This window comes from Urocampus carinirostris, chromosome 10, assembly GCF_059441175.1.
Source record: "Urocampus carinirostris isolate Australia breed hairy pipefish chromosome 10, RoL_Ucar_1.0, whole genome shotgun sequence".
NCBI lineage: Eukaryota > Metazoa > Chordata > Actinopteri > Syngnathiformes > Syngnathidae > Urocampus > Urocampus carinirostris.
The window spans coordinates 42,363,876-42,382,450 of NC_142358.1; the positions used below are offsets into that span (position 1 = coordinate 42,363,876).

At 41.9% G+C, this 18,575-nt stretch overlaps 1 protein-coding gene across 1 annotated transcript in view; it reads left to right on the plus strand.

The window, feature by feature from the left end:
- Positions 1–18,575, plus strand: part of robo2 (roundabout, axon guidance receptor, homolog 2 (Drosophila)) — a 553,890-nt gene that overhangs the window by 257,201 nt on the left and 278,114 nt on the right. Inside the window, exon 3 of the mRNA XM_088345887.1 lies at positions 228–554. Coding sequence (XP_088202013.1) covers positions 228–554 — 327 coding nt within the window. The remainder of the gene's footprint in view (positions 1–227; positions 555–18,575) is intronic.

The window sequence follows — 18,575 nt, forward strand, 5'->3', positions numbered from 1 at the left end:
ACCCTAACCAACACTCGAAACTCTACACGTAAACCCTAAACTTCAGACCCTTACCCGCCCTAAACCTTTCCCTAAGCCCAAACCCTTTCTCAACCCTATCCCAATTCTAGCCTGAACCTACCTCTTAGCCCTAACCCGAACCTACACCCTAAACTCTACACTACACGCAATTGTGATATTATTCGTGATTTTTCGACTTACGCAAACTCTCATTTTGTGCCTCCCAGGATCCCGCCTGCGGCAGGAGGACTCGCCGCCCCGGATCGCGGAGCACCCTTCGGACCTGATCGTGTCCAAGGGCGAGCCGGCCACTCTCAACTGCAAAGCGGAGGGTCGACCCACCCCGACCGTGGAATGGTACAAAGACGGCGAACGTGTGGAAACCGCCAAGGACGACCCGCGGTCGCACCGAATGCTGCTACCCAGCGGTTCGCTTTTCTTCCTGCGCATCGTGCACGGCCGCAGGAGTAAACCCGACGAGGGCGCTTACATCTGCGTGGCGCGGAACTACCTGGGCGAGGCCGTCAGCCGGAACGCCTCCTTGGAAGTTGCATGTGAGTCTCACTTCTCGCTCATTTTACTGCATGACCACTCGATTTGGCGTGCTATCGTTGTGGTTTAATAGAGTCGGAGCTTCCAGGAAATCCCAGGCTTGTTTCTCCCGAGTTTAAATGTCAGCGAGTGTTATTATTAATAACACTTGCCAAGTAATAACATTCTGCTTGGTGTGGAACAAGCGCTCAAGTCAGGGATTTGGATGTGCCAGTCAGCGAGGGTTATTATTAATCAAGTGCCAGGCCGACCCCAACGAGTTTCTTGGAAATTGTGTAACTTTGGAGAATCGAAAGAGGACGAAAACATTCTGGAGAAAAACATTGTCAATTCCTGGTAGCGGGCATTTTGAGTTAAACGCGCGCGTCATCTAGAAGGGACGAACTAAGAATGTGTCTGCTCAAAAAGGGTATAAAAAAGCTGATTGTCTCTTAGACGAATGAGAACTCTGTTTTGGACTCTGACGAACGAAATAAACGGCTTCTCCCATTTCGAGGCAATAAAGTCTGCTCCAAAATGTTTTGGTGCCCGGAGCAGACCTTATTGCCTCAAAACTATATATTGGTATAAACTGAAAAGGTTGGTCTATAAACCTGTCCAAAGAATAAATTGCGTGTGATATAGCAAACCCTAGTGGTATATTAATACCTCTTTTTAAAAAAAAAAAAACGCCATTGATTCAAATAATGACTTTTTACAACTGCAGTTGAAGAAGGAGGGGCCAGAAGAGGAGGAACTTATGTCTGTCTCCTTGGCCGCGCTCTTAACTCTGGGGGGCCCTTCCCCCACCCAACTGCATTTATTTAGGCAGAAGATCGAAAGAAAGAAAGAAACGCCCCTTTGGGCGATACAAATATTTGAAACAGAAACGTGATACTATCTGGTTTAGAAATACACACTTTTGGAGAAGTACCCGAAGCCCACCTTACAAGAAGAAAATTATGGAAAAAAACAGAGCTCATACTTTAAGACTAGTAGGTACTGTAAAGAAGATGATATGTTTGGGCAGCCATCTTGTTACTAAGGTAGCCCGGAAGAAGATTTTACTAAGCTAGCTTGTCCCTGTGTTGCTTTTAGTACACACCAGCACACATTTTAGCCAAATTCCCATGATTCAGGCATCCAGCGTTTTTTCCCCACTGTTTCTGTCTCTAGCCACTCATGTTAGAGAGTTGTCTGCACGCCACTTTTACTATTGTCAGGTTGCTCTGTGTAAATAAACCGAGATTGGTCCTTCCAAAGCCTTGTGAACTTGGCAGCTAGTATGTTTCTCACTGTTTCCTTCTTTAGCCACCCATGCTCGCTGGTTGGCTGCAGGCTGTGGTTCGCAGGTAGCTGCTATGGTATTGTTAGTCGCTCCATGTCAATGAAGTTTGCCCCAGTATTAAAGTATATCTACTGTTTCCGTTCCTAGCCACTCATGTTTGCCAGTTGACTGCATACACCTGCTCACCACTAGTCACTATTGTTAATTTTGGCTGGTCCTGTTTTGTCTTTCTCTGTCACGTACCTTCTACATCAAACAATAATTAGCTTCTATGATAATGCAGTTTCCTTCTCTAGCCACTCACATTAGTTGGTTCTCGGCAGGCTGCGGATTGCCACTGGTTGCTATCCTTATTGGTAGCTTATCCTGCTTAGTTCGTCAGTTTAGGTCACTTTACACTGCTGAACGTTGCTGATTTCTGTGATTCAAGCATCATCCACTGTTTCTGTCTCTAGCCACTCATGTTAGCTACTTGTCTCCACGCCACTTTTGGTATTGTCAGGTTGCTCTGTGTAAATAAACTTAGATTGTTCCTTCCAAAGCTGGCCATATAAGTAAAATTGACCAAGTCCTGTGAACCCGGCATCTAGTATGTTTCCGTCTGTTTCCTTCTTTAGCCACTCATGGTAGCTGGGTCGCAGGTAACTGCTATGTTTTTGTTAGTCGCTTCCTAGTCACTCATGTTTGCCATTTGACTGCATACAGCTGCTCGCCGCTAGCCACTATTGTTACTGTTCGCTGGTCCTTTCACTGTCACTTACCTTCTACATCACACAACACTAGCTTTTGTGACCATACTGTTTCCTTCTCTAGCCACTCACATTAGTTGGTTCTCGGCAGGCTGCGGATTGCCACTGGTTGTTATCCTTATTGGTAGCTTATCCTGCTTCATTTGTCAGTTTAGGTCTCTTTAAACTGCTGAACGTTGCTGATTTCAGAGATTCAGGCATCATCCACTGTTTTTGTCTCTAGCCACTCATGTTAGCTACTTGTCTGCACGCCACTTTTGTTATCGTCAGGTTGCTCTGTGTAAATAAACCGAGATCGGTCCTTGCAAAGCTGGCCTTATAGACAAACTTCACCAAGTCCTATGAACCTGGTATTTAGTATGTTTCCCACTGTTTCCTTCTTTAGCCACTCATGGTAGTTGGTTGGCTGCAGGCTGTGGCTCCAAGCAAATGAAGTTTGCCTCGTCTATCAGTACTAAAGTATATCTAATGTTTCCCTTCCTAGCCACTCATGTTTGCCAGTTGACTGCATACACCTGCTCACCACTAGTCACTATTGTTATTTTTGGCTGGTCCTGTTTTGTCTTTCTCTCTCACTTACCTTCTACATCAAACAACACTAGCTTCCATGACCATACTGTTTCCTTCTCTAGCCACTCACATTAGTTGGTTCTCGGCAGGCTTTGGATTGCCACCGGCTGCTATCCTTATTGGTAGCTGGTCCTGCTTCTTTCGTCCGTTTTGTCTTTCTTTGCCATTTACCTTTTACATCAAACAACACTAGCTTCCATGAACATACCCTTTCCTTCTCTAGCCGCTTACATTAGTTGGTTTTCAGCAGACTTCGGATTGCCACCGGCTGCTATCCTGCTTCATTTGTCAGTTTAGGTCACTTTACACAGCTGAACATTGCTTATTTCTGTGATTCAGGCATCAGCCACTGTTTCCTTCTCTAGCCACTAATGCTATTCACTTTGCTGCATGCTATGGCTATTTTGGTTTATGGCAGCCATCTTTCACCAATGTTTTTTAAAAAATAAATGTTGTTATCAGGTATTCCGACCTGGACATAAATCCACCAGTTTGGGTCAAAGTTGTAATGTCGTTTTTTTTAATTTATTTATTTTTCTTTCCAGGCATCAGCCACTGTTTCCTTCTCTAGCCACTAACATTATACACTTTGCTGCATGCTATGGCTATTTTGGTTTATGGCAGCCATTTTTCACCAATGTTTTTAAAAAATAAATGTTGTTATCAGGTATTGCGACCTGGACATAAATCCACCAGTTTGGGTCAAAGTTGTAATGTAGTTTTTTTTATTTATGTATTTTTCTTCCCACCTTCCTTGCGTTGTAGTGGTGGTTAAAAAAATACAATCCCGGGATCAAATGAGTTTTCGAAGAAGCGCTTCAGGTGGACTGGAAAACATAATTCCCCCGCAATGGCTTTTTTAAAGGGGCGGCTGCGCTTTAATTCACCGCACTTGTTGCCCGTAAGCGTTTCTCACCACACACCGGGTCATTGTGCACCTTTAAGAGGGGGTCTCTCTCCCCTAGTACGTTTTCTACTTCCCTTTAAGTGTATTTCCAGTTATTGCCGCCTTGTGATCCGGAGGAAATTGGCTTATGCGTTGGGGGGGGGGAGAAGGTATATTGTCCACTTTTTGATCTAGTCCCAGTGCTTTCCCAGGGGCCCCTTATAAGATGAGTCCCCCCTCTCCCTTGTTCCTCCCACCCCCAGGTGCGACACTGCGCGACAGCAGCTTGATCTATTGATCGCTGTAAGAGGCTGGAAATGAAAATTCATCAAAAATAGATGGAGTCTGTGGATGTTTTTAGGCTCCGCCTCTTTTTAATATAATTTCAAACCTGCGGCTCGCGAGCCACGGGCAGCCCTTCATGCTTTCTTATCCGGCCCGACAAAAGAACACGGAAAAACATAAAATGCTAATATGATGGATAGATAGATAGATAGATAGATGGCTGGATGTCTAGCTAGATGGATGGATGGATGGATGTTTAGATGGATAGATGTCTAGATATATGTCTAGATAGATGTCTAGACGTCTGGATAGATGGATAGATGGATAGATAGATAGATAGATAGATAGATAGATGTCTAGATATATGTCTAGATGTCTAGATAGATAGATAAATGTCTAGATAGATAAATAGATATTGAGATAAATAGATAGATAGATAGATAGATGTTTAGATAGATGTCTAGATGTCAAGAAGATATATGTCTAGATAGATGGATAGATAATTTTAATTCATCCCCGTAGGGAAATTCACACTTCCAGCAGTATCTTCGTGTTGAAAAATAAAAATAATACAATAAAAGATATAGAATACAAAAATACCCAATATAAGGTGTTGAGTATTTAAATAGTGCTACGGAAAATACACACTGTCATAAAAATAGGGTAATAAGCAAATGTAGGGGTAAGGTTTAATGTGGGCTTAAAGAGCATCATGGCATGAGGAAGAAATGATCTTAGTCCGTCCGTGGAAACTTACAAATCAAAATATGTTGCTCTGCGATATTTGGTCACAAATTCCATGATTTTGTATAGGTCAGAGTGATAACAGCCTCATACAAGATGACAGATATCAGCTAGATATAAAACAAAAAACTAAAGGAAAAACATAGAAACTGAGTCTCTGCTAGCAATGTGAAAATAGTTAGTCAGCCGAGATAACTTGATGAAAAGATTCTAGGCACTTATGACCCTTTGTGTGGACCAGAACGGAAACAGGACCCACTCGCGTAACATTTCTCACAGTTTTATTGGGAAGAAGGGAAAGGATTGCACACACTATCCAGTGGTCGCGGGGAGCAGGTCCCTCTGAACGTGGAAGTGGGACTTCCGTGGCGAGCGATGGCGGTGTCGGGAATGGAAAAACAGGTCAGTAGCCGGGATAGAAGAGCAGACACGTGGTCGGGAACGGAAACAGGTCGACAGCCAGGAGAGGAGATTAGACGTGGTTGGGATCAAAAATCGGGTAAAGCCGGGAAACGGACGGGAACAAAACAAGGGGGGAGTCAGGGTCAAAAAAAGCTTGCCTAGAGTAAACTTAGCTTTGCAGACGGACTGACAACAGGTGACAGAAAGGAGTGGGTTTAGATAGGGACAGGGAGCCAATCAAAGTCCAAGGGAGTTGGTGCCAAAGGAGCGGGCACAGGTGCATCACATCAGTTATCATGACAGAAATAGATAAAAATGAACAAAACATGTAAGTAGGACAGCACACTATTTTCAAACACAAGGTGGTTCTAACAGGAAAAAAAAAAACATGAAATCATGAGAAACACCCCCACATGTGGACAGAGCAACAAGAGGGCATTGACAGCACACATACGAGCTGTAACTGAACAAAACATGAAAATTGAACAAGTGAAATAGACTCTAGAAGAGCATAAACGTGGTCGGGATCGGAAACAAGTCGAAATCCAGGAGAGGAGAGTAGACGTGGTCAGGACAAAAAAAAAAAACGGTAGAAGTCGGGAAACAGATGGGAGCAAAAATAGTCGACAGCCAGGTGAGCAGAGTAGACGTGGTCGAGATCAAAAATGGATCGTTATTCGGGTCGGGAGAACAGACGTGGTCGATATCAAAACAGGACGTCATTCGGGACGGGAGAACAGACGTTATCAAGATCAAAAACGGTTCATTCTTCAGGACGAGATAACAGACGTGGTCGATATCAAAACAGGTCGTAATACGAGACGTGAGAACAGACGTGGTCGAGATCAAAACAGATCGTAGCCGGAGGCAAACAGGAGCAAAAAACGGGACTGGCGAAACAAGGGCTTGCCGTGTAAAAACAAAGAACAAGAACAAAAAATGGCCACACCTTACTCCCCTAGTATAGCTACCGTCAATACTACAGGGTTGGCAACTCCGTACCTCCCTTCCCTCAATTTGAGTTTAAATTTTCTTGAAAAGGACACCTGACGATGAAGTCCGACGCGGAGCCGGCAAAGTCACTCCTCAATCAGTTTGCAGGTTGCAATTCAATTATCCGAACGGGAGTTTGCTGCTCAGCCACTCGTGAACAATCGGGCAAGGAAGGGTCTAGGCGGGGTTTGCAAGGTGAGTTAGTAGATCACAGAGGAGCAGAGATACGGATTGAAGACCGGCTTTGCTTTTTCTTCTGCCATTAGTCGGGGCTTTACAATGACTGGAGGGATGTCGGGGCCCGATAAAGCTAATCACTGTGGTAAGCCCAAGGCGGGGAGATTAAGTCGACTCCCCTCCCCGAAGATCCGGGTTCAACCGAAGAACTAAGGAAGCCCTGAAAACCAGCTGACAAAATGGCCGACTGGGGATTTGGACGTACGACAAATCTGTTGTCGATTGGATCAAAAGAAATGAGGGATGCGCCCGAACACTTACAGTAGAAAAATGCAAGCAGGCATGAAATGCTGTTTTTTTTGTGTTTGAAGCTAATTTATGGCAGACATGGTTTGCTAGGGAAGATAGATAGATACAGTCAATTCCGGGCTATAGAGCGCACCTGATTATAAGCCGTACCCACCACATTTTAAGAGGAAAACCGATTTTGTACATACACAAGCCGCACCTGTATATAAGCCGCATGCGCCCACATTTAAACATGTAACACAAACACAAAATTAACTTGAACCCGACTTCAAGTCCCGCGATTGATGTCCTTTATTAAAGTCCACGGTCCAAAAATCACAGCCGGCGAAATAAACGGAAAATACTTAAGGTTTGATGCAGACCTGCAGAGTCCGGGTCCCATTGAAAGTAACCCAAGGAAAAAAAGTGTATATTTCCAAAGGTAAGGGTGGGAAAAATATATCAGAGCAACACATTTACTCACGCAACTCCTTTTTCTTTAACCAACTTTTTACCCCCTCTTCTCTCCTTGTTTGTCCCTCACCTTTAGCGGCCCCCACTTAAACTCGGCACCCCGCGTTTGTTCCGCCCCTCATTTTTCGTTCACCCGTGCAAAACACATCAGAATAAGTGTCTAAAATAAATACATATACATACATGACAAAAATATACAGTTGCAAATACATATTATACATGGGTTACACATATTTACAAAGAAAGACGGTACACCGAGAAAATATAATGAAGTTGAATAATACATTTTCTAATTCAAATTATTAATTTTCTGCATAAAATTTTTGTTGATAATATACTGATTAAAGGGATCCCCACAAACCTGTCTTTTTTCATTTTCTCCTTTTATACTTCCTTTTTTTCTTAACTTATTTATACAACATCATCATCCGTAATGTAATGCATCAAAGCAAGTGAGCTGTTTGAGAGCCGGCTCTCTTCAATGAGTTAAGCCGAAAAAGCCGGTTCTCTAAAAAGAGACGGACTTCCTTTCACTACACAACTACCACTGAATGATGCATGATGGGAAATCCCTAGGCAGCAGACGCGTGCGCACAGTAGCATCAAACCGCTGGCTTTGTTTGCAACGAAAAAAACGATACCGAGATAGAGGCTACCGCGGCGAACTCGTTTGACTTGATTGATTTGCCGTTTCTTGATCGTCAGTGTATACCGGACGGTAGCCATCATTGACAAATGTGCGTTTTTCCGTACAGATATTCTTCGTCGTACACGTCTTAAAATGCATAATAAACATGGTTTGTATGGCTAAAAGGTACAGCTTGACAGGTATGCTTGTCGTGCAGTGTCAGGACCAGAACGGAAACAGGACCCACTAGCGTGACGTTGACCACAAGTTTTATTGAATGAAAGAGAAAGGGTTGCGGCCGTGATCCGGTGTTTGCTGGGCGCTGGTCAGGGGTGGTAAGCTGGTCGGTAGCCGGGACTGGGAGATCAAGACGTTGTCGGAAACGAGTCGTAAGCCAGAACGGGAGAGTAGACCAAGTCGGGAACAAAAAGGGGTCGTGACGGGAGGGAAGACGTGATCGGGATCAAAACAGGTCATAGCCAGAGACAAACTGGAGCAAAAACGTGAGAGGTGGGGGTCAGGGTCGAAAAAGGCTTGCCTTGTATACACGGAGATTCGCAGACAGACTGACAACAGGGGATTGACAGGAGTCAGTTCAAATACTGACAGGAAGCCAATCAGAACCGGCGGCAGTTTCTGTATATCTGAAAACTATATTATCTGATGTTTTCATTTTGGACGACATAACATGAGGGGGTGGGGCTTATTTTGGAGGGAGGGGCTAATAAACAACTTTGCAATGGGCTCTAAGCTAACATTAATCTTTAACTTTCTCCCCCGCAGGAAATCGGAAAGGTTGCCGATTCCCATCTCATTTTTCCTCGAACGCACCAGAGCGCTAGTTCCATCCAAACAATTAAAAATGCGCAAACGTCGGCCATTTTTGATACCTGAGGACAACAATTAACATTTTCCAGGGGAGTCGCTCGCCCCAGGTGAGCGGCGTCACGCTAGCTAGCGCTGGCGTACTAGCGCACACAGACCCGTACAGTAGATATTTTTGCAGCGCTAGCAATTTATTCTTTCCTGACACCGGCTTCGCGATGATTTATGACGCTGCTCGTTGACCCAGTTCCTTCGGAAAAAAGACAAAAAAGGGGGCGCGTTCGTTGGCGGGGGCGACAGATATATTCATATATTTTTTTGCAAGAATGGAGGAAAACAAACTCATTCATTAGCATAAGCTAAAGTTGTGTTCCCTTGGTGGCCTGGAAAATATACTGATGACCTTATTTTAATTGAAAGGGATGGAATGACTTGCTTTTTCAAGTAACCCGATCTTATGACAAGTATACTATAGCAACGCCCGATTTATATTTTATCGGAAATAGATGGATATATAGATAGGTAGATAGATGTCTAGATAGACAGATAGATATAGATAGATGGCTAGATATATGTCTAGATAGATGTCTAGATAGATGTCTAGATAGATAGAAGTCTAGATCGATAGATAGATAGCTGTCTAGATAGATAGATGGATGTCTAGATGTCTTAATAGATGTCTAGATGTCTTGATAGATGTCTAGATAGATAGATAGATAGATAGATAGATAGATAGATATCTAAATGTCTAGATAGATATATAGATGTTTAGATAGATGTCTAGATAGATTTATAGATGTCTAGATAGATGGTAGATAGATGTCTAGATATATAGATAGATGTATTAATGTCTAGATGTCTAGATATATGTCTAGATGGATAGATAGATAGATGTCTAGATATATAGATGTCTAGATAGATATATAGATGTTTAGATAGATGTCTAGATAGATTTATAGATGTCTAGATAGAAGGTAGATAGATGTCTAGATATATAAATAGATGTATTAATGTCTAGATGTCTAGATACATGTCTAGATGGATAGATAGATAAATGTCTAGATATATAGATGTCTAGATAGATATATAGATGTTTAGATAAATGTCTAGATAGATTTATAGATGTCTAGATAGATGGTAGATAGATGTCTAGATATATAGATAGATGTATTAATGTCTAGATGTCTAGATATATGTCTAGATGGATAGATAGATAGATGTCTAGATATATAGATGTCTAGATAACTATCTAGATAGATAGATGTCTAGATAGATAGATAGATAGATGTCTTGATAGATGTCTAGATGTCTTGATATATGTCTAGATAGATAGATATATATCTAAATGTCTAGATATAGATGTCTAGATAGATATATAGATGTCTAGATAGATAGATGTCTAGATAGATGTATAGATGTCTAGATAGATGGTAGATAGATGTCTAGATGTATAGCTGATGTATTAATGTCTAGATGTCTAGATACATGTCTAGATGGATAGATGTCTAGATGTCTAGATAGATAGATGTCTAGATGTCTAGATAGATAGATGTCTAGATAGATAGATGTCTAGATAGATGTCTAGATAGATTTTTAGATAGATGTCTAGATAGATGGATAGATAGATGGATAGATAGATGTCTAGATGTCAAGATAGATGGATAGATAAATGTCTAGATATATAGATAGATAGATATATGTCCAGATGTCTAGTTAGATAGATATATGTCTAGATATATAGATAGATGTCTAGATGTCTAGATAGATAGATCCTATAAATCATTTATAGTCAAATGTATAAAATCCTTCACTGGGCAGGCAGTTGGCGTCCGCTAACTTTTTCGCATGAGTTTCAGACACTGGTAACAGTTATGTGGGTTTTTTCTGTAGTTCTGTATTATTTCAAGCTTTGTTTCAATGGTTATCATGCTTTTCGCTTCTCCTTTTAGCATCAAGACCAGAAATAATTTGTCAATGACGATATTGTTGGAAAAATGCTGTAATGAGGGGCTTAAAACATTTATACTCCACACCTAAAGTGAAGATAGGTGGGTTGCCTGTATCCCTGCGTTTTTTTTTTTGTTTCTTTGTAGTTCACTCTTCACCGTCATTTTCATGAAGACTGAGGAGTTCTCTAGCCATTTGGCTGAATATGCAAACCAAACAGATGCTTCTCCTCAAACACGATTGGTTGACTTTTATGATTATTATTTTTTTTCTTCCTCCCGTACCACTTAATGTGCTGCAAGCCCGGTCGCATTCGGCAAAGTCATTAGCGAGGAAACGGAGCAGCAAGGAGGAAGAGGCGGAGCCACCAGACCCCGCCCACTTCGGGATGAGCGGGAGCAGGTGGTGAACCAGGTTGAAACTCTTCAGCGCCGCGCATCCGGGCTAATTAAGACTTTTTCAGAAATGCGCCGTTAGCAAACCGCTAGCAGTACGAAAATATTATAGCGGTTTTGTGAAATCCCCACGTGGAAGTCCTCCAGTAGGAATAAACGCTTGTGAAGGAGCCGGCAACAATCATCATCATTAGCGAGTGTTAATGATGCGTGCCGCCGTTAGCGCTCCGATTCAGATCGTTTAATCGGGTCTTGTTCGGATTTAAATGTGCTAGCAATAGACACGATAATAGGAACACCTGTACGATCGTCGCATCGGGAAAACCAAGTCGAAACTTATTTTTCCGATTTTTTTAGGGGAATGAAAAGTACTCATCGGCAGATAATGTTATTTTTTTTTATTTTTTTTTTGTAATTAAAAAAGAACTCGTCTGACTGATTTAATTACTGTCCTCATTTAAAGTATTATACTATTTATATTATTACAAATTGTCTAGATTTTACTAGTAACATAAACGCTGGGCAAATATTTATTTAAAAAATAAAAAAAGGAAAAGAAAAAATATTCTGCCTTTTCTGATAATTTTTCACAATTATTTATTATTTTTGCAGTATTATTTTCTACCTTTTCCTAGAAATGGAATTTATACATATTCTATACATAAGTTTATTTATTATTTAGGATTTTGTGCCCTTCTGCACTTTACTTTAATTAAGTAGGAATATTTTATTAATGTCAGGACTAGAACGGAAACAGGACCCACTCGCGTAAAGTTTTATTGAAGGAACGAGGAAGGGGTCCGCCCATGATACGGTGTTCGCTATCATACTCGGTTTTTGATCCAAACACGGAAGTGGATCTTCCGTAGCGAGCGAAGGCGGTGTCATGGGTGGAAAACTGGTCGGTAGCCGGGACTGGGAGAGCAAGACGTGGTCGGAAACGAGTCGTAAGCCGGGACGGCAGAGCAGACATGGTCGGGATCAAAAAAACGGTCGTGAGTCGGGACAGGAGAGCAGACGTGGTCATGATCAAAACAGGTCGTAGCAGGAGACAAACAGGAGCAAAAAAAGGGACTGACCACAGGATATTGACAGGACTCAAATACTGACAGGGAGCCAATCAGAACCCTCGCTCTCGCACTCGGATTGTGATCCGAACACGGAAGTGGATATTTCGTACCGAGCACTGGCGGTGTCATGGACGGATAAACTGGTCGGTAACCAAAAAGCAAAGCGTGGTCGGGGTCGGAAACGAGTCGTAAGCCAGGACGGGCGAACAGACGTGGTCTGGATCAAAACAGGTCGTAGCGGGAGACAAAGAGGAGCAAAAAACGTGACAGGCGTGAGTCAGGGTCGAAAAAGGCTTGCCTAGTATACACAGAGATTCGCAGACGGACTTACAAAAGGGGACATACAGGACTGGGTACATATACTGATCGGAAACCAATCAGAACCCGCGGCAGTTGGTGCCAAATGGGCGGGCACCGCTGAGTCACATCAGTAATCATGACAATGAATTGTATTTAATGAAAAAAAAAAAAATAGTCATCTGATATTTTTTTTTTACACAATTAAAAATTATTTGATGACATAGTCCCACATGTATATATTATTTCTTTTATTAACCTTTTGCAATAAATAACGAATAAATAATACATTTGATACAAAGAAAACATGGATAATAAGAGATTGAAACAAAGAATTGAAATAGATTAAAATAAAAAAAAATGTATGCACATTTTGGAACAATTAACAAAATAAAAAACAAACAAATAAGAACATTAAAAAAGGGAATTTATCTCTCTCTCTCTCTCTCTCTCTCTCTCTCTCTCTCTCTCTCTCTCTCTCTCTCTATATCTCTAACTCTAACTCTCTCTCTAACTCTCTATCTAGCTCTCTATCCCTATCCCTCTCTATCTCTTTCTATCTCTCTATCTCTATCTCTCTTTCTTCTCTATCTATCTATCTATCCTGACCTCTCTATCTCTCTCTATCTATCCATCCATCTCTCTATCTCCTTATCTATCTATCTATCCTGACCTCTCTATCTCTCTCTATCTATCCATCCATCTCTCTATCTCCTTATCTATCTATCCATCTATCTCTCCCATTATCTCTATACCTCTCTATATCTATCTAGCTCTCTATATATAACTATATATCTATCTATATGTAAAATATTATATTTTTTGAGCATGCAGGAGGTCACTGGAAACAAATATTGGACAAAGAGGTTTCAATTGACATCTTGCTAGCAGACAGAAGGCTAAATAATTGATAGAAATCGACAGGCTGCTTATCGATCCGGTCCCGAGTCCGGACTCGCCTGCAAGGTTCACATTTTCACGGACGTTCGATTCCATATTTAAGATCTATCATTAGACTTTAAATATTTTAATATTGCATTTATAATATATCCATACATAATAATGCATGCTTAATTTAAATTCTTGAAATATGAATGTATTACCAATTAGTTTTTAATTCTATAGTAAAGCAAGGAAAGATAATTAGAAATAATAATGTATATTATAAAAAAAAAAAAAAGGATGCATAAAATGAACACAAGAAATATGTAATAAAAATATATGAATAAAAAAAGAAAAAAGAGAGAACTACTTTAAAAAAATATATGTTAAAAAAAAAAACAGGCAATGGAACAAGACTTACTATTAATTGACTTAGATTTGAGCGAGATTAATATTCATCAACAACTGAGTTCTCGGGGGATCAGGGGGTTATTCCGGATCTTCTGACCCCTAACGACCCTTTTGCCCTCTAAATATGACCCCCCCAACCACCCCCTTCTCCCCTTCCTCATTCTTCATCTGCCGCTTCCCTCAGGCGACACCAAGGATCCCCGAAAACCATCATCCGTCAGGGTTTGAAGTTCAGGTTCCAGACAATTTGGCTTTGAAGCCGATCTGGCATCCATTGATCGTGTCTGGTGACGAGGTCCCTGGTTACCCCACAATAAGGTCCTCATTGATTTTGTGTGATTGTCTTCATCCGGCATCTCTTTGGTCTTCCCTAATTCAAAATGTGGAAATAACCGAGGTCAAATGATTTTCTGGCATTTATTAACTCAATCGAGTCATTATGAATGGAAACGAGGACGATTGACGTCCACGGCCGTCGATGGCATTCAATTTAAAATGGATTTTTGACGTCAGTGATTGAGTTACTGGCTGCTTTCTTTATGTCATTACTATTGTGATTATTTCTGGAAAATATTCCTATTTTATAGTGTGTATAGGTTATTTTAAAATAAAATGAATTAAAAATCTATTATTTGAGATATCCATTTATAAATCAAAATAAACTGTCACGACCGGGACGGAATCAGGACCCAAATGCGTAGCATTAACCACAGCGGGAAGCAGGCCACTCAATCGGATCGTGATCCGAATAAGGAAGTGCATCGATAGCCGGGCCAGGAGAGCAAACGTGGTCAGGGTCGAAAAAGAAGGTCGAAGCCGGAGACAAACGGGGAGATCAGGAACGGACTGGTGGAAAAACGGGTGCAAAAACGGGACAGGCGGGAGTCAGGTTCAAAATGCTTGCCTTGTGACAACAGAGGTTCGCTGACGGACTGACAACCGGAAACTGACAGGACGGAAAAACAGGTCGATAGTCTGGCCAGGAGAGCAAAAACGTGGTCGGGATCAAAAATGGGTCGTGAGCCGGGACGGGAGAGCAAACGTGGTCAGGGTCAAAAAAGAAGGTCGAAGCTGGAGACAAACTGGGAGATCAGGAACGGACTGGTGGAAAAACAGGTGCAAAAACGGGACAGGTGGGAGTCAGAGTCAAAGTGCTCGCCTTGTAACAACAGAGGTTTGCTGACGGACTGACAACCGTAAACCGACAGGACGGAAAAAACCTGGTCAAGATCAAAATCGTCCGTAAGCCGGGACGGGAGAGCAAACGTGGTCGGGGTCAAAAAAGAAGGTCAAAGCCGGAGACAAACGGGGAGATCAGGAACGGACGTGTGGAAAAACGGGTGCAAAAAGCGGGGCCGACGGGAGTCAAAGTGTTTGCCTTGTAGGAACAAAGGTTCACTGATGGACTGACAACAGGAGAGTGAAAGGACTGGGCTTAAAAAGGCAGGGAACCAATCAGGTAGTCCTTTTGACATGTATTTTTTTTCTAATTGTATTCTAAGTTTAAATATAAACATGTGTTAAAATAAAAACATCAAATGTATGTTAATACAATAAAAAAATGCACATGTTTTTTCCAAGAGAAATAAATTAAATATACACTAAAAACACAACAATTAATTTGTTAGCTTTTTTCAAAGACGGGAGCAAAAAACAGGAGGGAGTCAGGGTCGGAAAAGGCTTGCCTACTGTTAACTGAGGTTTGCAGATGGACTGACAAAAAGGGACAGACAGGAGTGGGTTTAAATAGTCACAGGGAGCTTGGGTTATGACAATCGATTTGTTTGCAATGCTGGTATGTTTTAATCGACGTTGAAATGATGAAAACAGTAGCTTTAGCTACACGATGCACTACGCTAATTTCCCGGGCGCTATCTGAATAGCGAGTTGCCCTGCACAGATCACTTAAGCGCGGCCAAAGGCCAACTGCATAGGATTCGGGAAAAAAAAAAAATGTTTCCATTGAAATGCAAATCGGAATGTTATCTGTCCGCCTCGGCTGTTGCCCTTCGCGCTCGACACGGCCGGGGCGAAGCTATTAGCGTTAGCGCAGATGCCTCAGATGTTGCTCTTTGTCTGTGCCTTAAGAAAAAGCCGCGGCCGGGAAGATACCGTTGCCGTGAGAATGCGACTGCGCCTCGAGAAAAAGCCGCAGAAAGTAGGGAATATACCATTGCCCTGTGAATCAGAGAAATATGCCCTCGGACACACTCTTCTCTGCTGGTGCCGCAAAATAAATTCTGAATTATATATGAATATTTTGATGTATATGGTTTTAAAATTGTTCAAACCAAAAATTTAGTTTCGATCGCGGGACTTAAATTCGGGTCTGGGTTAATTTTGTGTTTGTCTTACATTTGTTTAATGTGGGCACATGCGGCTTGTATACAAGTGCGGCTTCTGTAAGTACAAAAACGGTTTTCTTCTTAAAATGTGGTGGGTGCGGCTTAAAATCAGGTGCGCTCTATAGTCCGGAATTTAGAGTATTTAAATTAGTCATTTTCTAAGTAAAACAATTAAAAACATGCATTTGAATAATAATTTTTCCATTAAAAAATACAATAAAAATCAAGATTCTAGTTAACTTTCCAGTGGTTATTGACATATACAATTTTGAGCAACTTTAAACAAATTCCACAAAAACACATGGGAGTGTCAAGAACCAGAATAGGATCAGGACCCAAACGCGTGACATTCTCACACAAGCTTTTTATTTTATGGGAAATGGGGAGTCATGCATGTTAGGCGTGGAAAGACAGGAAGCCAGATACCGTCAAGATCGATTCCATTTGCCCGAGTTGATATCGGACGGATGAGGACGATGCCGGACAGGACGGAACAGACGGACAGGATAGATAGTGAAACAGGAAATCTACAATAAACAGGACGAACTAGACGAGAACGAAAACTAGAGAAAATAACAAACAGGAGAGAAATAGACAGAACAAAACTGGAAACCGATATTTAACAGGACAAAATAAACGGGGACAATACCGGACAGTAAATACAAACAGGAAAACAAGACCACGTCAAAACCCACGTCAAACAAATAAACGGGACTTGACGAGACTTCTCAAGGTTTCTTCATGTTCCTCATGTTGAGGTTTTTGAGTTTTTCCTTTCCCTCGTGTAGGTTTTAGATGAGGGGATGGTGTCATAATGGTCTGTGGTCTGTAGAATAGTCTTTGATCTGTGCAGCCCTTTGAGACTCTTTGTGATGAAGGGCCTCACAAATAAACATGACTTGACCTGACTTCTCAAAGTTTCTTCATTTTCCTCATGTTGAGGTTTTTGAGTTTTGCCTTGCCCTCGTGTAGGTTTTAGATCAGGGGATGGTGTCATAATGGTCTATAGTTTGCAATAGTCTTTGATCTGTGCAGCCCTTTGAGACTCCTTGTGATGAAAGGCGTCACAAATAAACATGACTTCTCAAGGTTTCTTCATTTTCCTCATGTTGAGGTTTTTGAGTTTTACCTTGTCCTCATGTAGGTTTTAGATGAGGGGATGGTGTCATAATGGTCTGTGGTCTGTAGAATAGTCTATGATCTGTGCAGCCCTTTGATAATCTTTGTGATTAAGGGCGTCACAAATTGACATGACTTGACTTCTCAAGGTTTCTTAATTTTCCTCATGTTGAGGTTTTTGAGTTTCCCCTTGCCCTCGTGTAGGTTTTAGATCAGGGGATAGTGTCATCATCGTCTGTGGTTTGCAATAGTCTGTGGTCTGTGCAGCCCTTTGAGACATTCCCTTGTCAAGGTTTCTTCATTTTCCTCATGTTGAGGTTTTTGAGTTTTTCCTTGCCCTCATGTAGGTTTTAGATCAGGGGGTGGTGTCATAATGGTCTGTAGTTTGTAATAGTCTTTGATCTGTGCAGCCCTTTCAGACTCTTTGTGATGAAGGGTGTCACCAATAAAAAGGACTTAAATTGTACATAGCTCAAAGAACAGGGTTTGGCTCTGTTTTTCGATCCCTGGACAAAGACCAACAGATAAAGGGAAGAACCGTCCAATAAATCCTGACCCACAAGTCCGAACTGTCACACATCACGGTTTTTATCAGATCTTCGGAACGCCCGTCCCGAGGAAACCGTCGACATGATTTATAGCGTCAATGACCGCGGACGGGTCCCTCCGTCCGACCTTTGGCCCCGGTCTAGACCGGTCATCGATTGACCATCGCTCGACCCCGAAAATCCCCGAAAGCGGAAGTCGGCACGATCTTTCAAGCAAAGATGCCATCTTTCAATTTGGGGCTGGGGGGGTACCAGACATCTGTCTCGGTGTTTGTTCCCGCACTCTGATGCTTTTGTCGCAAAACGCGTCATAAATCATCGTCAGTTTCACCTCATTTCCTGTCGGATGACAAATGGGACCCAAAAGCCACGGCGGCAGCTCCCGGTCTTAACCCTTCCGGTTCTTTTTCCTGTTTTATCGTGACAATGGGTTTTCTGACACTTTGGGGGCTCCGCCCCACTCTGCCCCCCCTCCCCCTTCTTCCCTTCACTGCTTCCAAATCAAATAACGAACTGACCTGCGATGATAACCGTTTAAATCCGACGCTTCCCCTAATCTGTGGGCCAATCAAATAAGGCAGCCGGCGGTTTATTGAAAATTAAATTAGCTGATTTATTTTTCCGTGGACTCAATATGGATGCTGATAAAATGATGTTACTGCGTTATTGGGTAGGAAAGAACAAAAACCTTTTGGGATTTCCTTCATCTAAAATTAAATTT